The sequence below is a fragment of the Castor canadensis genome, chromosome 2 (assembly GCF_047511655.1).
Source record: "Castor canadensis chromosome 2, mCasCan1.hap1v2, whole genome shotgun sequence".
NCBI classification, from domain to species: Eukaryota; Metazoa; Chordata; class Mammalia; order Rodentia; family Castoridae; genus Castor; species Castor canadensis.
In genome coordinates, this window is record NC_133387.1 from 35,927,881 (window position 1) to 35,944,775 (window position 16,895).

The 16,895-nt window shown below is 35.9% G+C and overlaps 1 protein-coding gene across 1 annotated transcript in view; it reads right to left on the reverse strand.

Moving 5' to 3' along the window:
- Cftr (CF transmembrane conductance regulator) overlaps positions 1-16,895 on the reverse strand; it is a 164,279-nt gene that overhangs the window by 46,517 nt on the left and 100,867 nt on the right. The window contains exons 16-20 of the mRNA XM_074064486.1: positions 14,097-14,134; positions 13,052-13,302; positions 8,584-8,663; positions 2,785-2,935; positions 1,756-1,983 (exon numbers count right to left, since the gene is read on the reverse strand). Coding sequence (XP_073920587.1) covers positions 1,756-1,983; positions 2,785-2,935; positions 8,584-8,663; positions 13,052-13,302; positions 14,097-14,134 — 748 coding nt within the window. The remainder of the gene's footprint in view (positions 1-1,755; positions 1,984-2,784; positions 2,936-8,583; positions 8,664-13,051; positions 13,303-14,096; positions 14,135-16,895) is intronic.

The following is a 16,895-nucleotide window of genomic DNA, read 5'->3' on the forward strand; positions in this document are numbered from 1 at the left end:
CTAAATGTGTGCTGCATTTAACACTTACCACAAATCTATGGGCTGTGTATTATTACTGTGTCTCTTTACACAGGAGGGATTTAGGGACATTAATTAAAGTATGCAAGTTAATATAGCAGAAGACCCAGGGACAGGGATGATAACAGCTTGGTGACCAACATTCACTCTAGCTGGGCAACTTATTGATTGTGTGGTCTGTAGTATGCTGATTGCTAAATGTTTTGACTATTGCTCATGGAAAACTAGGACTCAATTACTTAACCATTATGTTACAGCATATGATATATTGGTTAAAATTAATTGTTAATAAATCTTCATTCATATAATTCAGCCATCTTTAATCATGCTTCAAATAATTTAAATGAAAATTTAAATATTTTGAATTTTTCTGAAAAGAAACTTTATTTTTAAAAAGTTGCAAAAATTACTACATAATGGGAGATTTTTAAAATTTGCTTGTCCATTTAAGTTCTTTTCATAGATTCATTTCCCATTGTTCCAGCTGAAACAACAATAAATGTGGAAAACCAATTATTCTCACAACAGTTGTGTGGTCTGCAGGTAGACCCCTGAGCTAGAAGGAGCTTGTTTCCTGTTCTCTCTAGGACTTAGTAATTGGACAGAGGAAATCTACTGATAACTCAAGGGGCCAGAATGGAGAGGCCACATCAAGCTCATGGGACATGGCCTTGGTTCAACAAGAAAACTATTCTTCAGAGAGAGAGAGAGAGAGAGCAATGAATGAAGCAGCCATAGCAAGCCAGTAGTTGGACTTGAGAGATGGGAAGGACACATGTATCTGACGTTCCAATGCCTGTTCTGCTCTCTTCAGGGGCCCAAGGCTGCCACTTGCCCTGGGGCTTTCCTGTTACTCTCCAAATGATGCCTCCTTTCAGATTGAGCAAGATTTTGTTCTTATAATCAAACAATCCTTTGACATTTGATCTGAATCTTTGCCCATTCTCATTCTCTCTCTCTCTCTCTCTCTCTCTCTCTCTCTCTCTCTCTCTCTTTTCCTCTCTTTCTCTCTCTCTTTCTCTCTCACTCAAACACACACACACACATGCACACAAACATATTTCAACACTTCTTATAGCTCAGAAATTCAACATGTTAAGTAAAGGGAACTCATTTATCTATACAGATTTTTTATTTGACTTATTATGAAATACATTGTGATTTTTTCACCCCAAAATGCTAAAATTCAGAACCTGTATATTGGAAAAATACAACAATTTGTCTAAGTCATTTTCCTTCAGTGGTACTTTTTCTTCATGAAATATTCATATTAGATAAAAAAATTTCACCAACCAGTAGTTAAAAGGACGAAATTTACCAGAAAAGGGGAAAATAAGAATGTGCACTTATGCATGTGGGTAGTTCTTTCCCACTACTTAGAAAGTGCATTAATAAAGAAATCTACTACTTTTGAAGACAGGAGCCTTTGCCAACCTTATCATGAAAAGATTTTTACTATTAATCACGGATTTGCTATCTGACATTCTGAATCCCAGTTTTTTTAAATGTAAAAGCAGGAATAATATTGTTTATAAATAAATCAAAGAAATTATTTGTTCAATAGAAATTCAAAAAATCATTTGTCCAATGATAAACCCACAAATTTCTGATTAATAAACTCCAAAAATCTGTTTAAAGACATCTAAATATTTTAATCTATAAGAATATGTAGCATTTTATTCATTGACACAGTTTTTACTTAAACGTTTAGCTAAGAAGTTAATGAATTCATAATACCTGTTGTTAAAATGGAAACGAAGGTAACAATAATGAAGAAGATGACAAAAACCATTTCTATTCTCATTTGGAACCAGCGCAGTGTTGATAGATACAAGAACCAGTTGGCAGTATGTAAATTCAGAGCTTTGTGGAACAGAGTTTCAAAGTAAGACTGCCGTCCAAAAGCACGAAGTGTCCATAGTCCTTTTAAGCTTGTAACAAGATGAGTGAAAATTGGACTCCTACCTGTGAAATATTCCCACATAAAACAATGCAAATCATGTAAACACAGAATGCAATGTCACAGTACCATGTTTGTTCCTAAAAAAGACTAACTTAACCAGACAATAGATGTCACTGGCTAGAGAGGTCTTTCACTTAAGTGAAATACTTTGAATAGCTGGGATTCTTAAAATTTCTAGTGAGTTACCCTTCCTTTTTACTTGGCTACTATGGATGCTTATTAGAAGATCATTAATTGTTTATTCACATTTCTGGCTACCACCGGGCATTTTTTAATTATTGTTTTTGGCTGTATGGGGTTTCAATTAAGAATTCATATGACTTGATTTAGCTCATAACCTTCAAAGCAGAAACTCATTAGAAGTTTACTCCTTGAAAATACACCAACGCAAAGGCCGTAACTGAAAAATACGCTTCCCAAAGTGCTCAGTAGAATTTGGGGACACAACAAAAGCTACCCCCAGAACATAAAGAAGGATCTGAAGCCAAAGGGAAGAGTTCTGTCTAGTATGATTTGGAAACCCAGAGAAACTTTTAGTAAAGCAGCACTATCATTGTTAATTTAATTAATGTAAGTAAATTGTGAATCAATGGTCCTCACACTGACCTTTGTAAGACTCTATACACTTGTTTCAAAACGAAAATAAAGTCACATGGTCACTAATTAAAAACAATCCACATGAACTTTGTAACTTAGTTTCCTTTGATATACATACACATTTCAAAAATCATTTACATTATAGAGAGTCCCCCAAAGGTCTTGTGGCTTGTTTCCAAAAGAGCACAGCACATTCCATGTCATACCTTCAGATTCTAGTTGTTTGAGCTGCTGTGAAGTATGGAGGAAGTATGCCCGAAGCATAACAAAAGCTGCTATCACTGGCACAGTTGCCAGGAAGATGTAGGGTTGTAAAACTGAGACAACTGCTACAGCTCCGATCACAATTAATAACAACTGTAGGATCAAAGAAAACATGTCGGATAGTGAACATTTTCATGTCATAAAGTGGACAAGGCACATCAGGGACTTACTTCTACTTAAGTTCTTCCCACTCCACTCCATTCTTACTAAGGGGCAGCTGTGTTCCTGCTGGAAAGGCAGTCATCTCAAAGGAGGGTTTTTTTCTAGATCTTATGAAAATTCAAACAATTGTTTAAGTTGCTGATAGTTAAATTTTTGACTTTTTGAAAACATGGTGCTCTCTGATCTCAGGATATTCTCATTTCCAGATACTTTAAAAGGATTGTATGATAAATAAATTTTAAACGAATATTATATTTTTGCCTTGCCTTTTAAAAACTATTTTGAAAAAATTTCAGTATGCATGAATGTACATTTTAGGATTTATTTTGTTGAGACAAATTTTAAAAATTAAGCATACATCTTGGAGCTTTTTGACTCAAATATCTGGTTTAAATGCAGGTGTAGTCACTTAGGCAAGCTATCTAACTTCTCTAAGTGTAGTTTCCACAGGTTTAATATTGAAAAAATTATATTTAATAAATTTTACTCCCCTCACTAACTCTTGTTCCCATTCTTTGAGATAATTAGAGATTCTCTAGTAGCTCAAAAATGATTTGGGAAGATGGCTAATTTAATTTGAAATTAGTTTTTTCTGTATTATATATTGCTCAAATGAATGTTGCATTTTGGTTAAGCCCACCCATTATAGACATCTCTTCATATTATCCACTAGAAAAATAGAACCTATTGGCAACCATAGCCACAAATTTACCAGTTTAAGATCAAGTTAAAGACTCAAATTCTACATTTCTACATGACACCAAATATATATTTTAAAAATATAGTAAGTGTACTCACATTTACTCTACAATAACCCATTTCAACAAAGAATAAAGAAAGTATTCATCTGCAACAAGTGTCAAATCTAATTGCTGGTACATGCCTATACTCCCAGCTACCTCTCTGAAGCTAAGGCATAAGTTCAAGGCCAATATGGGCAACACAAAGAGATCCTATCTCAAAAATAATAAATAAGCAAATGAATAAACAAATCTGTTAATCAATTTGCTAATCAATGAGCCAGTTCTCCTTCCTTTCCATGGGTGACTCACACATTTTCTAGCTAATGTAATGAAGCACATTCCATTTTGGTATATAGGGTAGGGATGGAATGTAGCTCAGATCTACATAAATCTTTAAATGAGTTGCTATTTCCATAAAACTTCAGATGATCATGCCTCAGGCATTCTTTGCAAAGGGAAACACTTTTATATCTCCAATCATCTAGTTCTGGAATGTGAGCCCCTCACTCATTTAAGAGGTATTTGGACAAATCTTTTGTTATTAGCATATATTAGTTGTACAATGAGGTTTTATTGAATATTTGCATATATGCATATTGGACCAATCTTTGCTTTACCAGGTATTGGACTAGGTACACCACTCAATAATCTAAAGAGAGACTTTCATATTCCATTCTTGGCCTACAAGTACCACTCATGAAATAAGAAAGCCCCAAGTGCCTCCATGACGAACTACAGTATTTGCTTTTTATGTTTTTAAATTGGGCCAATAATTTCTCAAGCAACAGAGCACTGAGAGAGAAAATAAAGAAAAATTAAGTTCCACTCATGTTTAATGAGGGAATATGATTTAACTTAAGTGGATTATCACATTAAATATCAGAATGCTTAAAATGTGATTGCTGTTGCATTGGTAATGTTAGAAACATTCTGTTACTTCATTAGGATCAGGAACTTGTTTGTTGTAAAATGCACTAAGTTAATTTTGACTTATGCTATTTTTACCATATAATGCCAATTGATTATGCTTTAATTGAATGCTGGGTAGGAAAATGATTCTCTGGGTATGAAAAACATTCTAATCTTTAACTTATTTTCTATTAAAAGCATCATTCCTTTGTAAGGATTGTTGATATGGTGGAGATTCTTAGGAATGAAACTAACTATTAGGCTAGAATAGAATCCAAATATAGTTTGGATTTTAAACACCCATACATTAAAAGCCTATTCTCCAGCTTGGTGCTATGAAAGGTGATGGAACATTTAAAGGTAGCACTTCGTGGGAGATCTTTGGGTCATCAGAAGCATAACATTGAAGGAGATCATGGGACCTCAGCCTCTTCCTCTTCCTCTCTTTTCAGTTCCTGGCCATGAAGTAAGAGATTTTGCTCCACCACTCACTCTCACCATGAAGTGCGTCATAAGGACTAAAAGCAACAGGGCCAAACAATCATGGACTGGAACCACTAACACTATGAGCCAAAATAAACTTTCTCTCTTTATAAGTTGACTTATCTCAGGTATTTGTTACAGTAATGGGAAGTTGATTAACACAGGTGGGACTGGTTAGTCACCTGACCAAGATATCACACTGGTTAGAGAAGGATAGAGAAGGGGCATACATTTGGAAAAGATGCCACATTCACAGGGCAGTCAGTTTTCCAGCAACTGCAATCACTCAGAGCATAGCTAAAACCAAAAGGTGAGTGAAAAATAAATTTCAGCCATGAGAAAAATAACTCCTTTTTCTCCAATAGAGGCCATCATAGAGACAAAGGTCAGAGACTAAATTAATGCACAGTACAAAATTAATGCTACTGGTTTAATTTACTTAAAATACTGTAATTATACAAATGGATCTTAAATTCTATCCAAGCTTTTAATGCATAGTAGAAGGGACAGGAGGTGTGGCTCAAGCTGTAGAACAACTTCAGCTTGCAAGCACAAAGCCCTAAATTCAAACCCCATTCCCACCTCATAATAGATTAGAAAGAAGTAATTTCAGGCCAGGTATATTAGTGAGTAGAGGTTAATAAATAAATAAATAAAAATGGAAGGACTTCAGGACAAGATGAAATATAAGCACACATGTCTAATTCCTGCTGGGGATATAGCTCAATAGCTCAGAGGTTGAGCACTTGCCAAAGTGTGTGCAAGGCCCTGGCTTCCATCCCTAGCAACATAAGCGCACACTTGCACACACACACACACACACACACACATACACACACAGAGTCATTTTTAATTCTCATTCATCTTTACCCAAATCCTAAACATCCCTGTGGGGGGGGTGTCAGAATATGAAAAGACTCCAAAGGGTGCCACATAACCATGCTCCTGTAGAGTGGCAGCACACTTTACCCACCAAAGCAGCTCAGATGCATTCCTGACACAGAAGGCCTCACAGAGCTGCCTGTGAACCAGGGGCAGGTAACAATGAAGGGTCACTTTGTAATTGGTTTTTTAAAAAAATTAAAGGCTTATTTAAAACCATGCAATGAACACCAGATATGGCATTTAATTCACAAATGATAGGGATTCCTTAAAAATGTCTAAGCAAGAGATTAGGGGGAATTAATATGATGGATAGAGATGCTCGGGAAGCTGAAAAAGTCGCATTGCATAGATCACAGAGCAGGTCTTACTGAGTAACCACACACTGAGATATGAAAGAAGCCCTTAAATTTGTGAAGCAGAGAATAGAAAGTTTTAGTATTTGGGTGGGTTTTCTTGTTTTGTGTTTTTGGTGGAACTGGGCTTTGAAGTAAGGGCTTCACACTTGCAAAGCAGGCTTCTACTGCTTGAATCACATCTCCAGCCCAAGTTTTAGTGTTTTAAAATACACATGCTTCTGTTTCATGGAAAATATCACTCCCTCAGATATAGAGACAAGTAGGGTAAAGTTTTTCCTCTGTGTGCCTTTAAAACCAAATTTGTCATGTACCTCTCAAATCCAGCACGCCAGCCTGAACCATTTAACTTTGTAACTGAAAGGGGTTTGCAACAGGATTATGTCCCCCCTTTTGCAGGTGGTAAAGCACTAGTATCTGCAGAATAGAACGCAGATCTTCCATTTTTATTATACAGAAAGCAGACTTGTCAGAAAATCATCAAAAGTCAGAAACAGAATGAGAGATTAAGCTTCTTTTAAAAAGAGAAATTTATGGTTATGCCTTATTTTGTGCAATAGACTCTTACCTGAAATGTGAATAAAACGAAATTTGTGTTGTCTGAACATAACTAAATAAATTTAAAGAAACGCTGTGAGGATTTATTTAACAAAATCAAAGTCGATCAGATTTTTACTGTACTTGGATCATATATTATGCTTCCTTAATGTGAGGACCTCTTCTATTATAAATAAAATGGGTAAATTGAGATAAGAGTTCTGCCTAACCACTTCTGAAGCAACAACAAATGAACCTCAACAGCATTTGTGCAGGAACTATTCAAATTGGCATGATAGAAAGGATCTGAGAGTCATCACATATGTCAAAACATTAAATTATAAAATAAATATCTAAAAATTAACTTTCCCAGAGGATGTTTGAGATGAGCTTCAACTAATTTGGGAGATACTCAGTTACACCACAAAAGTAGAAAAATAATTAACAAGGGCACCATTAGCAAGATTTTTTTGCAATCAGATGAAGATGTCCACATCCCAGTTTTTACCTGATTTAATAATTTATATTTGGAACCAGTCATTTACACTCCTAGAACAAGCAACAAGTGTCTAGAGTTTCAAGAAACACGTTGAATACCTGAACACAAAATATGAATTAAAAAATTCCAGCAGATGTTGCTGAGTTACATATCTAAACACAGCAATTAAAGGAAATCCAAAATGCTAAAGGTCACTTGGAACACTAAATGTATTTGACTGTCAATCATTTCAGATGAGGCAAATTCAAGGCTGGTTTTTCTGCATCTGCCAGTGTTGTTTGTGTATACACACGTACATACCAGTGCTTTTTAATTTTTTAATAAGTTCTCTCAATATAGCATCATTTTGGAGGTATATGGAAGGGGCAAGATGTGAGAATGACTTGTCCCAAGATGGGCAGTGTTTTTTCCAAATGTTTCTCCAAACAGATCCTTGGGACTGTGGCATTTACTTCCTGGAGCTTCAGCTAAACCAGGCAGGAAACTCAGAAAGCTGTGCTCAAGCCTAGTCCAATAGTCAAGAGTATCAACGTACAAATCTCCAAAGTCCTGTCACTTTGAAGTCCTAATGCAGTGTCCCCAAGGTCACTTTCATCTCCACTTTCCTTCTTTACTCTCCCTAGAGAAAGCCTCACAGCCTGGCTGCCATTCAGGCTTATCCACAGCAGTCACTCAGGGATGGCCTCACATAGCTTGAATCCTTTATCCTCTCACCTGCTCAACAATTTACTTAACTTCTGTTTCTTCTCTGTGGTCCTTATTGTGTGGAAACTGGGTGGCTAATTTGTGCCAAAGTGTTCATAGGTGAGGTGGGGCCTTTGGGAAGCAGGGAAACTTCAATCACATAGTGATGCCCCAAATGTCATAGCTTGTGGGTAGTGATTTGCTAACAAATGGTCTTTAGTGCCGTCCAAATCACTTCCAAACAGACAGTTATCATATCTAAAGGTGGTATTGCCTCAGGCTTGGGCCAGGTAAACAGTTCTGACTTGCTACTGGATTTATTATATTTGTGCTTATTTTAAATACTTTTGATATTCACAAAATTTATGCAATAGGAAGGACTTCAACTCTTAATCAAATGAAAAATGAGCAAAACTTCACTTAATTCTTTTTGTAATTATTGAAAAAACAACCTAACAAATGCAAAGACAGTTATTTTTTACAAACCTGGATGAAGTCAAATATGGTAAGAGGCAGAAGATCATCCAAAATTGCTATATCTTTGGAGAATCTATTAAGAATTCCACCTGTAACACAAAGAAAATTTCTCAAAAATCAAGTAGCTTTAAAAAGATTTGTCAATACATTTCATGATAAAGTTGTATCACAGCATAAGAATTAAGAATTCAAATAAGAATTAGCATTCAATAATATAAGGAATTAGAACTTTCTTATTTTGTTCAAGGTGCTAAATAACTATGTGTTCAAGTTATTGTCTCTTTGTTTTGAACTTTTATAAAATAAAATACTGATTTCTGTAAGATTCAGGTAAAAACTGATCTGTTATCATTAATTATGTCAGGAATGGGTGCCCATTCTACTATTTCAAACTTACTTTTGCAACTTTGAGTTTAAAGATAATTTCCTGGTGTCAAACACCAGTTGCTCACATAATCCTAGCTACTTGGGAGGCTGACATAGGGAGGATCATGGTTCAAGGTCAGCCCAAGCAGAGAGTTTGCAAGATCCCATCTCAACCAATAGCTGGGCATGGGTGGCATATGCCTGTCATCCCAAGCTGTTTGGTAGGCTGAGATCCAAAGGATCACAGTTCTAGGCCAACCTGAGGCAAAAAAAAAAAAAAATTTGGGAGACCCCCCATCTTCACTTAAAAAAGCTGGACATGGTGGCCACACTTGTCATTTCAGGGACAGTGGGAAGCTTAAACAGGAGGATGGTTAGCCAGGCCATCCTGTGTAAAAACTGAGACACTATCTCTAAAATAAGCAGAGCAAAAAGGCATGGCTCAAGCAATAAGAGTGCCTTCTTCAAAAGTGTGAAGCACTGAGTTCAAACCCCAATACTGCCCCAAACAAAGAAAAGATAATTTCCTGGATCTGCTGTCACCATTTCCTTTGTCTGTATTCCATCACAAGAAGCTCTCCCTCTCCTCTGACTTCCATGCAGAATCCATGGCTGCTCTCCCTCCCTGTCTGCCCATTACACAGACTTCTTTTGCAATATTCTCTCTCTACTCTCCTCATTGACAATCTCAGCATCAGTCTGTCTTAAATCCTAAACTCACATTTGTAAGTCTGATAATTTGTTGCTTCAATGTAGAAAACAGTTCTGTATGGAGTGTCTACTAAGCACCAGGCACAAGATAATGGAGGTGAATAAGCCACACTCCTTGCCCTTGAGGAATTCATTGTCTAGAGAGGAGTTAAACAAGCAATCAGATAAAATGTAATGTGACACTGCACAAACAAAGTAATATTGAATCCTATCATTTGCCAGCTATTAACTGCAGGATAAAGTCCAAAATTCTTAGTTTAATATTTAATGCTTTCTATAACTTGACCTTCACTCACTTGGCTTGTACTAGCTTCCTCTACTCAAACATCTTGGTTTTGTACAACTAGTCTATTCTTTAAACACACTGTACACTCTCCTACCTCCTTACTTTCCCCATGGTTCTTTCTATTGAAAATCATTTCCCCTTACCACTACCTGTCAAAATCTGTATCTCCTCTCAGGCCCAACTCAAGTGCTCCCCACAAGAAAGGACAGGCATTTGCTGCAGCTGGAATGAACCTCCTTCTCCTTGTCTGTAGGTCTGTTTCACAATGACTACAGGCATGCTGTAAATCCAGCTCACTGATGTGTGTGCATGTCCTATCTTTTTCCTAGATTGTAAATTGCTAGAAGTCAATGAGATTGTTCAACATTCACTTGGTATCACCCATAGCCCCAAGCAAAAGGCCTTATGTAGGAGTTATTTGATAACTACTTATTGATTAATAAATTCTTTCACACAGTTCATTAAACATACTTATGTATCTTTCTGTAAATAACCCAAAAGTTGAAAAATAGTCCATGGTATTTAGAATTAGTGTTTAGAATTTAAGTTTGCTTTGGTAAAAAAAAAATCTGTCATCTTAGTGATAATATTTATGTTTCAAATTTATATTTCAAGTGGTAGTATTCTGTCAAAGGACACATTTACACTTGGATCCATTCAACCTACCTTGCTGAGAACCTACTATGTGTCTGTATAAGCTAACAGTCATTTAGAAGTGACACAGGAGACTGAAGCAAGGTGTCAGAGAAAATCAAGGTCAATGTTTGATTACAAAAGGGAACACTGGGGAAAAATTGCAAGAGAACACTGCACTGGTTGTTGCCAAGTATAGTAGAGAATAAATAGGTGACAGAATGAGTTCTAATCAACTATGAATCAGTAACAGACACAGTTTTTTAATAAAAGCATAATCTGTTTATATAAAAATGGAAGGAGTAAAAGAAGGAGATATAGATGTTGTAAGAGCAACTTGCTACTTAACTTGTCAGGAGCATAAGTAAGAAGGAAGACAAACCACACAGAGATGTTTAGAGGTCATCCGGCAAAGCAGAGGACAGCGCAGAAAGTAAGTCAAATGAGAAAAAGGAAATGAGTGGTAGTAATTTAAGCATGAAGTTGAGAAGGCTCAGAACCAACTGTGAGCAGTGTTTAAGGGAACAAGAGACTCAGAAAAGTAGAGGTGGAAAGGAAAGTGCACCCCCTGTGGGAAGAACCCCAGACAGAAGGGATAACATGGAAGCTAACATTCATCTCATTCTGGCTATTCACAGGCAAGTAAACCGCCTGGTTTTATTCTCTTGAGAGCCTGTGAGATCATTGTACTTTTCCCCATCTTACAAGGGAGGAGGCCAGTATTCAGAAGGTAATTTGTCCTTGATCACCATTTTTTTGGGGTAACTAGACCTCAAACAATGTCCCTTTTCTTTCCACTGTATTTCATGACTCATTTCTGGCTCCCAGAAATTCGGGCAAATCCCTACCCTGTCTGGATCTAAGATTTCCTTCTGAAATGAATTCACTGGAACAAGCAAATTGAACATCCCCTTAGGTGTAAAATTCTTAGTTCTAAAACAGAAGATGATAATGAGTGTATCCAAATGATGCAAGCCTATGGTGACACACAAGGGCTTCAGAATAGAAAAATTCTTCCTGCATACCAAGACTGATATTTTGTCACCCAGAAAAAAATGATAGGTTTTTCTTACTTGAGATTTTCTTTCAATGCAAATCATCTAAAAATCTCAATCTCATATTTTATTCCTTGTTTCATAGTCAAAAGTTTCTGTATCCACCTTGTTCCTGTGCCTGTGAGCTTCTCCAGGTCAAACGGTAACTTATTCAGCTTTGCATACCAGTTCCTTCCTGGCTTAGTGCCACACAGAGGGACAGCTTGATGAACTGTTGTAGGAGTAAAACTTGTGCAACTCCTTATCAACCTCAGAGTCTTTAAATGCGAATTTATCTAAAGAGGAATCAGTGGCATTGATTACTTTCAAGGTACCTTATTACCCTAAGTTTTGAAATATTTTGGTCCCTTGTTTCCACTACTCTTATTTGTAGTGACTTTAAGATGGTCTCAAACATAATTTTAAAAAACACTCACAGTTAGGGACTGTACCTCCAGCCTATCATCCCAGCTACTTAGGAGGTGGAGCTAGAAGGTAGCAGCTGGAGATGGGCCCAGTCGTCTTGTCTCCCCAACCCCCACAATACTGTCAGTAAGATCGTATTTCAAAGAACAAGCCATATACAATGACTCATTCCTGTAACCTCAGTTACATGAGTGGCATAGGTAGAAGGATCATGGTCTGAAGCTGACCTGGACCCTATCTGAAGAAAAAAAAAATAGATAAAGCAAAAAAGTCTGACGGCGTGGCTTAAATGGTAGAGTGCTTCCCTAGCCAACAACAAGGCCCTAAGTTCAAATGAATGTATGGATGGATGGATGGATGGATGGATGGATGGATGGATGGATGGATGAATAAATAAATATATTTAGAATCTCTCCCACCCCCCCAAAAAAATTGAAGCAAATTTATCTGATCATCCTTCAACTGTTATGTGAAACTAGTTTGTTCTACTCTATCAAAACACATTATTAGAGGCTGGGGATGTAGTTTAGTGGTTAAGTGTTTATCTAGCATACATGGGGCCCTGGGTTCAATCCCCAGTACCACACACACACACACACACACAAAGTGAAACAAAACAAAAGATGTTATTAACAGAAGAATTTTGAGTTTTCTTTGATCACTTCAAATCTCCTCTCCTTTGAAGAGTACTATATATTGATAACAAGATGCCTGGAAAGAGGCTTGACCAAATATCTGCAAAGAGAAAGACAGGTGATACAGAAGAGACTAAATTTGTTACCCAGTCCCATTAGCATCACATCTGACAACCTCAGTTACTCCAATTAGCTGATACAGAAATACCAGGAGTTACATCTATGACTGCCTATAATATCTGAGAAATGCACCTGCCAATCAGGAGACTCAACAAAAGGCAGATGCCTCTGTGCAAAAGCCAGCACCACTGCTAGAAAGCTAAGGAAAGTGCAGGCCCTCATAGATGATGGGTGGGCAGTTTCATTCAGTATACCTAGTCAGGTACCTGTTTTCAATGTGTTGAGGGTCGACATGGGTGCTTGAAGAACAGAATGCAACATTTTCTGGTGTAAAATTTTCGACACTGTGATTAGTGTATGCACCAGTGGCAAACCTCTGAATAACCCCAGAGCAAGCAAAGAGTCAGCCACTCCCACATAAATGTAAAAAATGTAATAGAAGCTGGTGTTGGTGATAATCACAGCATAACTGCTATTTCCACTTTTAGTAGTGTTCCTTTCATCTTGAGGAGGGTTGCTGTAAAACAAAAGGGAAAATGTTATTTGGCAACCAAACTTGTTGATTGAATTTCCAGTGCATGTAAACAACATAAACAACACTAAATTAGAATCTAAAGAAACACAACACATTGGTTTAATAGTTTGTGCTCTTAATCTCAAGAATTTTCTATTACCAGAAAGTGGGTTAAGTTTTCTTATCATTTAAATAGATATAATTGAAACTTACTTGATCAGAATACTTAGAGTAAAATACTAAATGTGTAATGCTGTTTCACATATTTTATTGCACGTCATGGAAACTGAACACAGCCAATTCCTTTAAAAATGGGCAAAAAGCTGCAGGAACCCCATGAGCTCACAATTTGAACAAAATATAAGTGACCCTCTGGACCCGGGTGTTACATATCTATGGATTCAACCAGCAGTGACCAAAAATATTTTTAATTGCATCTGTACTGAACATGAACAGACATTTTTCCTTGTCATTATTCTCTAAACAATTCATTGTTGCAACTTTTTACATAACATTTACATTGTAGCAGGCATTATAAGTAATCTAGAGAGGATTTAAAGTGTACAAGAAAATGTGTATAGGTTATAAGCAAATACTATATAATTTCAAATAAAAGACTTCAGCATCTGCAGATTTTGTTATCCATGGGACTCCTGAACCCTGTGCCCTTAGAAACAAAAGGATGACCATAATGCTGGCAGGCGGGTGGATAAGATATAGTGGATATTGAAATATTTTATGAGAACCAAGTAATCAACAGAAACAAAACAATCCAAATTAAGACATGCAATACTCACTTTCTGAGTAACCACAACACAACCAAAGAAGCAGCCACCTGGAATGGAATAAAACAGTTGATTTTTTCTAACACCTTTACCTATCCTCCCAAGCACACTTCTAAACTCAGTATGACCAACATCAAAGTACACACACTTTCATTTTCTTTGCTTTCCTGGATCTAGCAGCTACAACAATTGTTCTAAGCACCATTATTTGTGGCAAGAACACATTAATTTTATGGAGTTCATTTTTCCCTGAAGTAAATACTTTACCAATTCTCTCCTCTATTCAACAGGGACTATTGACTGAACGTCACAGGAGATCTAAGACCACAGCTAAATGTTTTAAATAATACTTTACTTTTTATAAAGAGATTAATATCAGTCTGTTGGCAGATAATTAATCTCTTTGGTTGTTATAAATAATTCCACTTGCTGTGCAGTGATGAAGAAGGCTTATAACTGTGAGACCAGTTAGTTATTGGAAAAGGTGAGATTAATATTTATGAAAATCAATTAAAGTTTTAACAGTATAAAATTCATAGTTTATGTATAAAAATAAGGTGCATTCAGGTGAAAGCACATTATTGGTACTAGTATTATTTAGAATGTAAGGCCTTCTCAGTGAAAAAATTTGGCTAAGGGAGAAATGTTCTTTACATATGTAAACAAATAAAAACAACTTTTAAACAACTATGGTTTTTACAGTTCTTTGATATTTAAATTCTTTGTTTTGGGAATATTTTGATTATATTTCTGTTTATATTTTGATATGTTTTTATTCTCATAAACCCTGTGTAAATTTAATCTTATGTTGATGCCATTCCAATTGTAATATTAGCAATGACTCCGAAATTATATAATTTGACCAATAATAATTTGACCAGAGAATAAAATAGAAAAGGAAAGCAATTATGGGTAAGATGATTTGGAAAATGAACACAGAAGAAAAATAAGTAGACGGAAAACAAATATGCTTGGAATAAAATACCTGTAACTCATATTTTATACTTGAATTTACCTAAAATATTTTAAAATGTTATAAACTTTTATAGGAAACTGTAAGCATTAATTAAGAAATTACATTCTGAAGCACAAAACTTTAAAAGGTACGTATATTTTAGCTAGATTCACTTATCAGATGTGAGAAATCTAATGGCATTATTCTTACTTTCCTACTTTTGTTCATTGTGCATATAGCCTCTATGCACTATCTCAATAAAGAGAAAAACAGTTTCCTTGAAATTCAAATAAATTCAAAATGACACAAAACACAGCCATAATTGAATCTTTCAAAAGTCTTTGTTCTCATATAAATGTCTTCCTATTTCTTAAGATTAATCAAATTACTCAAGATCCTGGATAAGGGAATATATTCTGAGTCACTCTTTGATTATTGCATTCCCCGTTGTTCTAATTAAAGGAGTGTCAATAATACTGGTGTTGCCAATAACCTCTGATTGTGTTAAATCTCGGAAATAAATATTTTATAATATTTACTAGTGGAACAATAGCCAAAGCAATATCTGAAGAACTAGTCACCAACACATAAAGCCTGGTCATCATAACACAAACTTATTTCCTGGCTCTCTCCACATCGAATCACCAATCCAAACCACCTATTGACCAGAATGAAACCATTTCCAAGGGCTTGATATAATGACTTGGGGTTTATAGAAACAATTGAGTATATGCTATCACTTCATTTCCAAATGTTTTCAGGTTGTAATGTTCATGCAGTTTTTGATAGAGTGACAGATCTTCTTGAATAAGGGGAAGAAACAAACAGGTCTTTTTCTTCCATTTTCCCCAGAGTTTTGAACATCATTCTACATCATATAGAGCACAGTATACTTTTGATTTTTTTCAGTTTATTTTTTTAAAAGACAGGATCTTGCTATATAGGTCAGGTGATCTCAAACTCACTACAGTAGCCCAGGGTAACTTCACTCTTATGATCCTTCTGCCCAGGCTCCTGAGTGCTGGGATTACAGGCATGTCCCACACTGCCCAGCTAAAATACAATATACTATAATACATAGATTTCAATGCTTCATGGGTTAAATTATGTCCTAATACAGGTTAGGGTAAGTAAAGTGTACTAAGAGGATTACTATCAGCCAACAGCAGAAGTGGTATTATGGAAGTACACTACACCCTCATTTTATTAATAATGTAAAGCACATGGATTTCTCATGAACAAAGAGAAATGCAAGTCATAAAAGAACAGAAGATGACAATTCTCTGGCACAGTCTTAAATGCCCTAGAATGGAAGCACCATACAGGAACTTCTGATGTTCCACTCAGTAACAACCTCTGGCTATTGTGTAAGAACAAGAAAAACATCTCCTAATTTTTTATGTGCATTTTTCTCTATTTAGTCTATGTACAGCCAATCAGGGCCACTAGAAAGACCAGCATAACAGAAATGTTATAGGCCTTTTGCTTGGTTTTAATAGTTAAAAACCTACAGAAAACATTGCTTTGTAGGAAAGACGGTATTAAAAACACAAAGGTAGACTTATTCCCTTCTCAAATGGCACAGTAATGATGAGTGTCAACAAATTGAATAGACTTTTTTTCTTCAATTTAATAAGTTTGAAGAAATAGGGCAAAAAGAGCTAAGTATTTCATATTGCAAAAGGAGGCATACTGAACCTACTCTGTAAAAACATATATCTAAATGGAAATGCAATTCTTATTTATACTAAAAGTATATAGATCACTTTTATCAAGGAAGAAATGTAACTTACCATGTCTTTAGGTTCTCTAAGTATGAGGCCCTAATGAGGGTTTAAAAGAGCTAAACTATCATT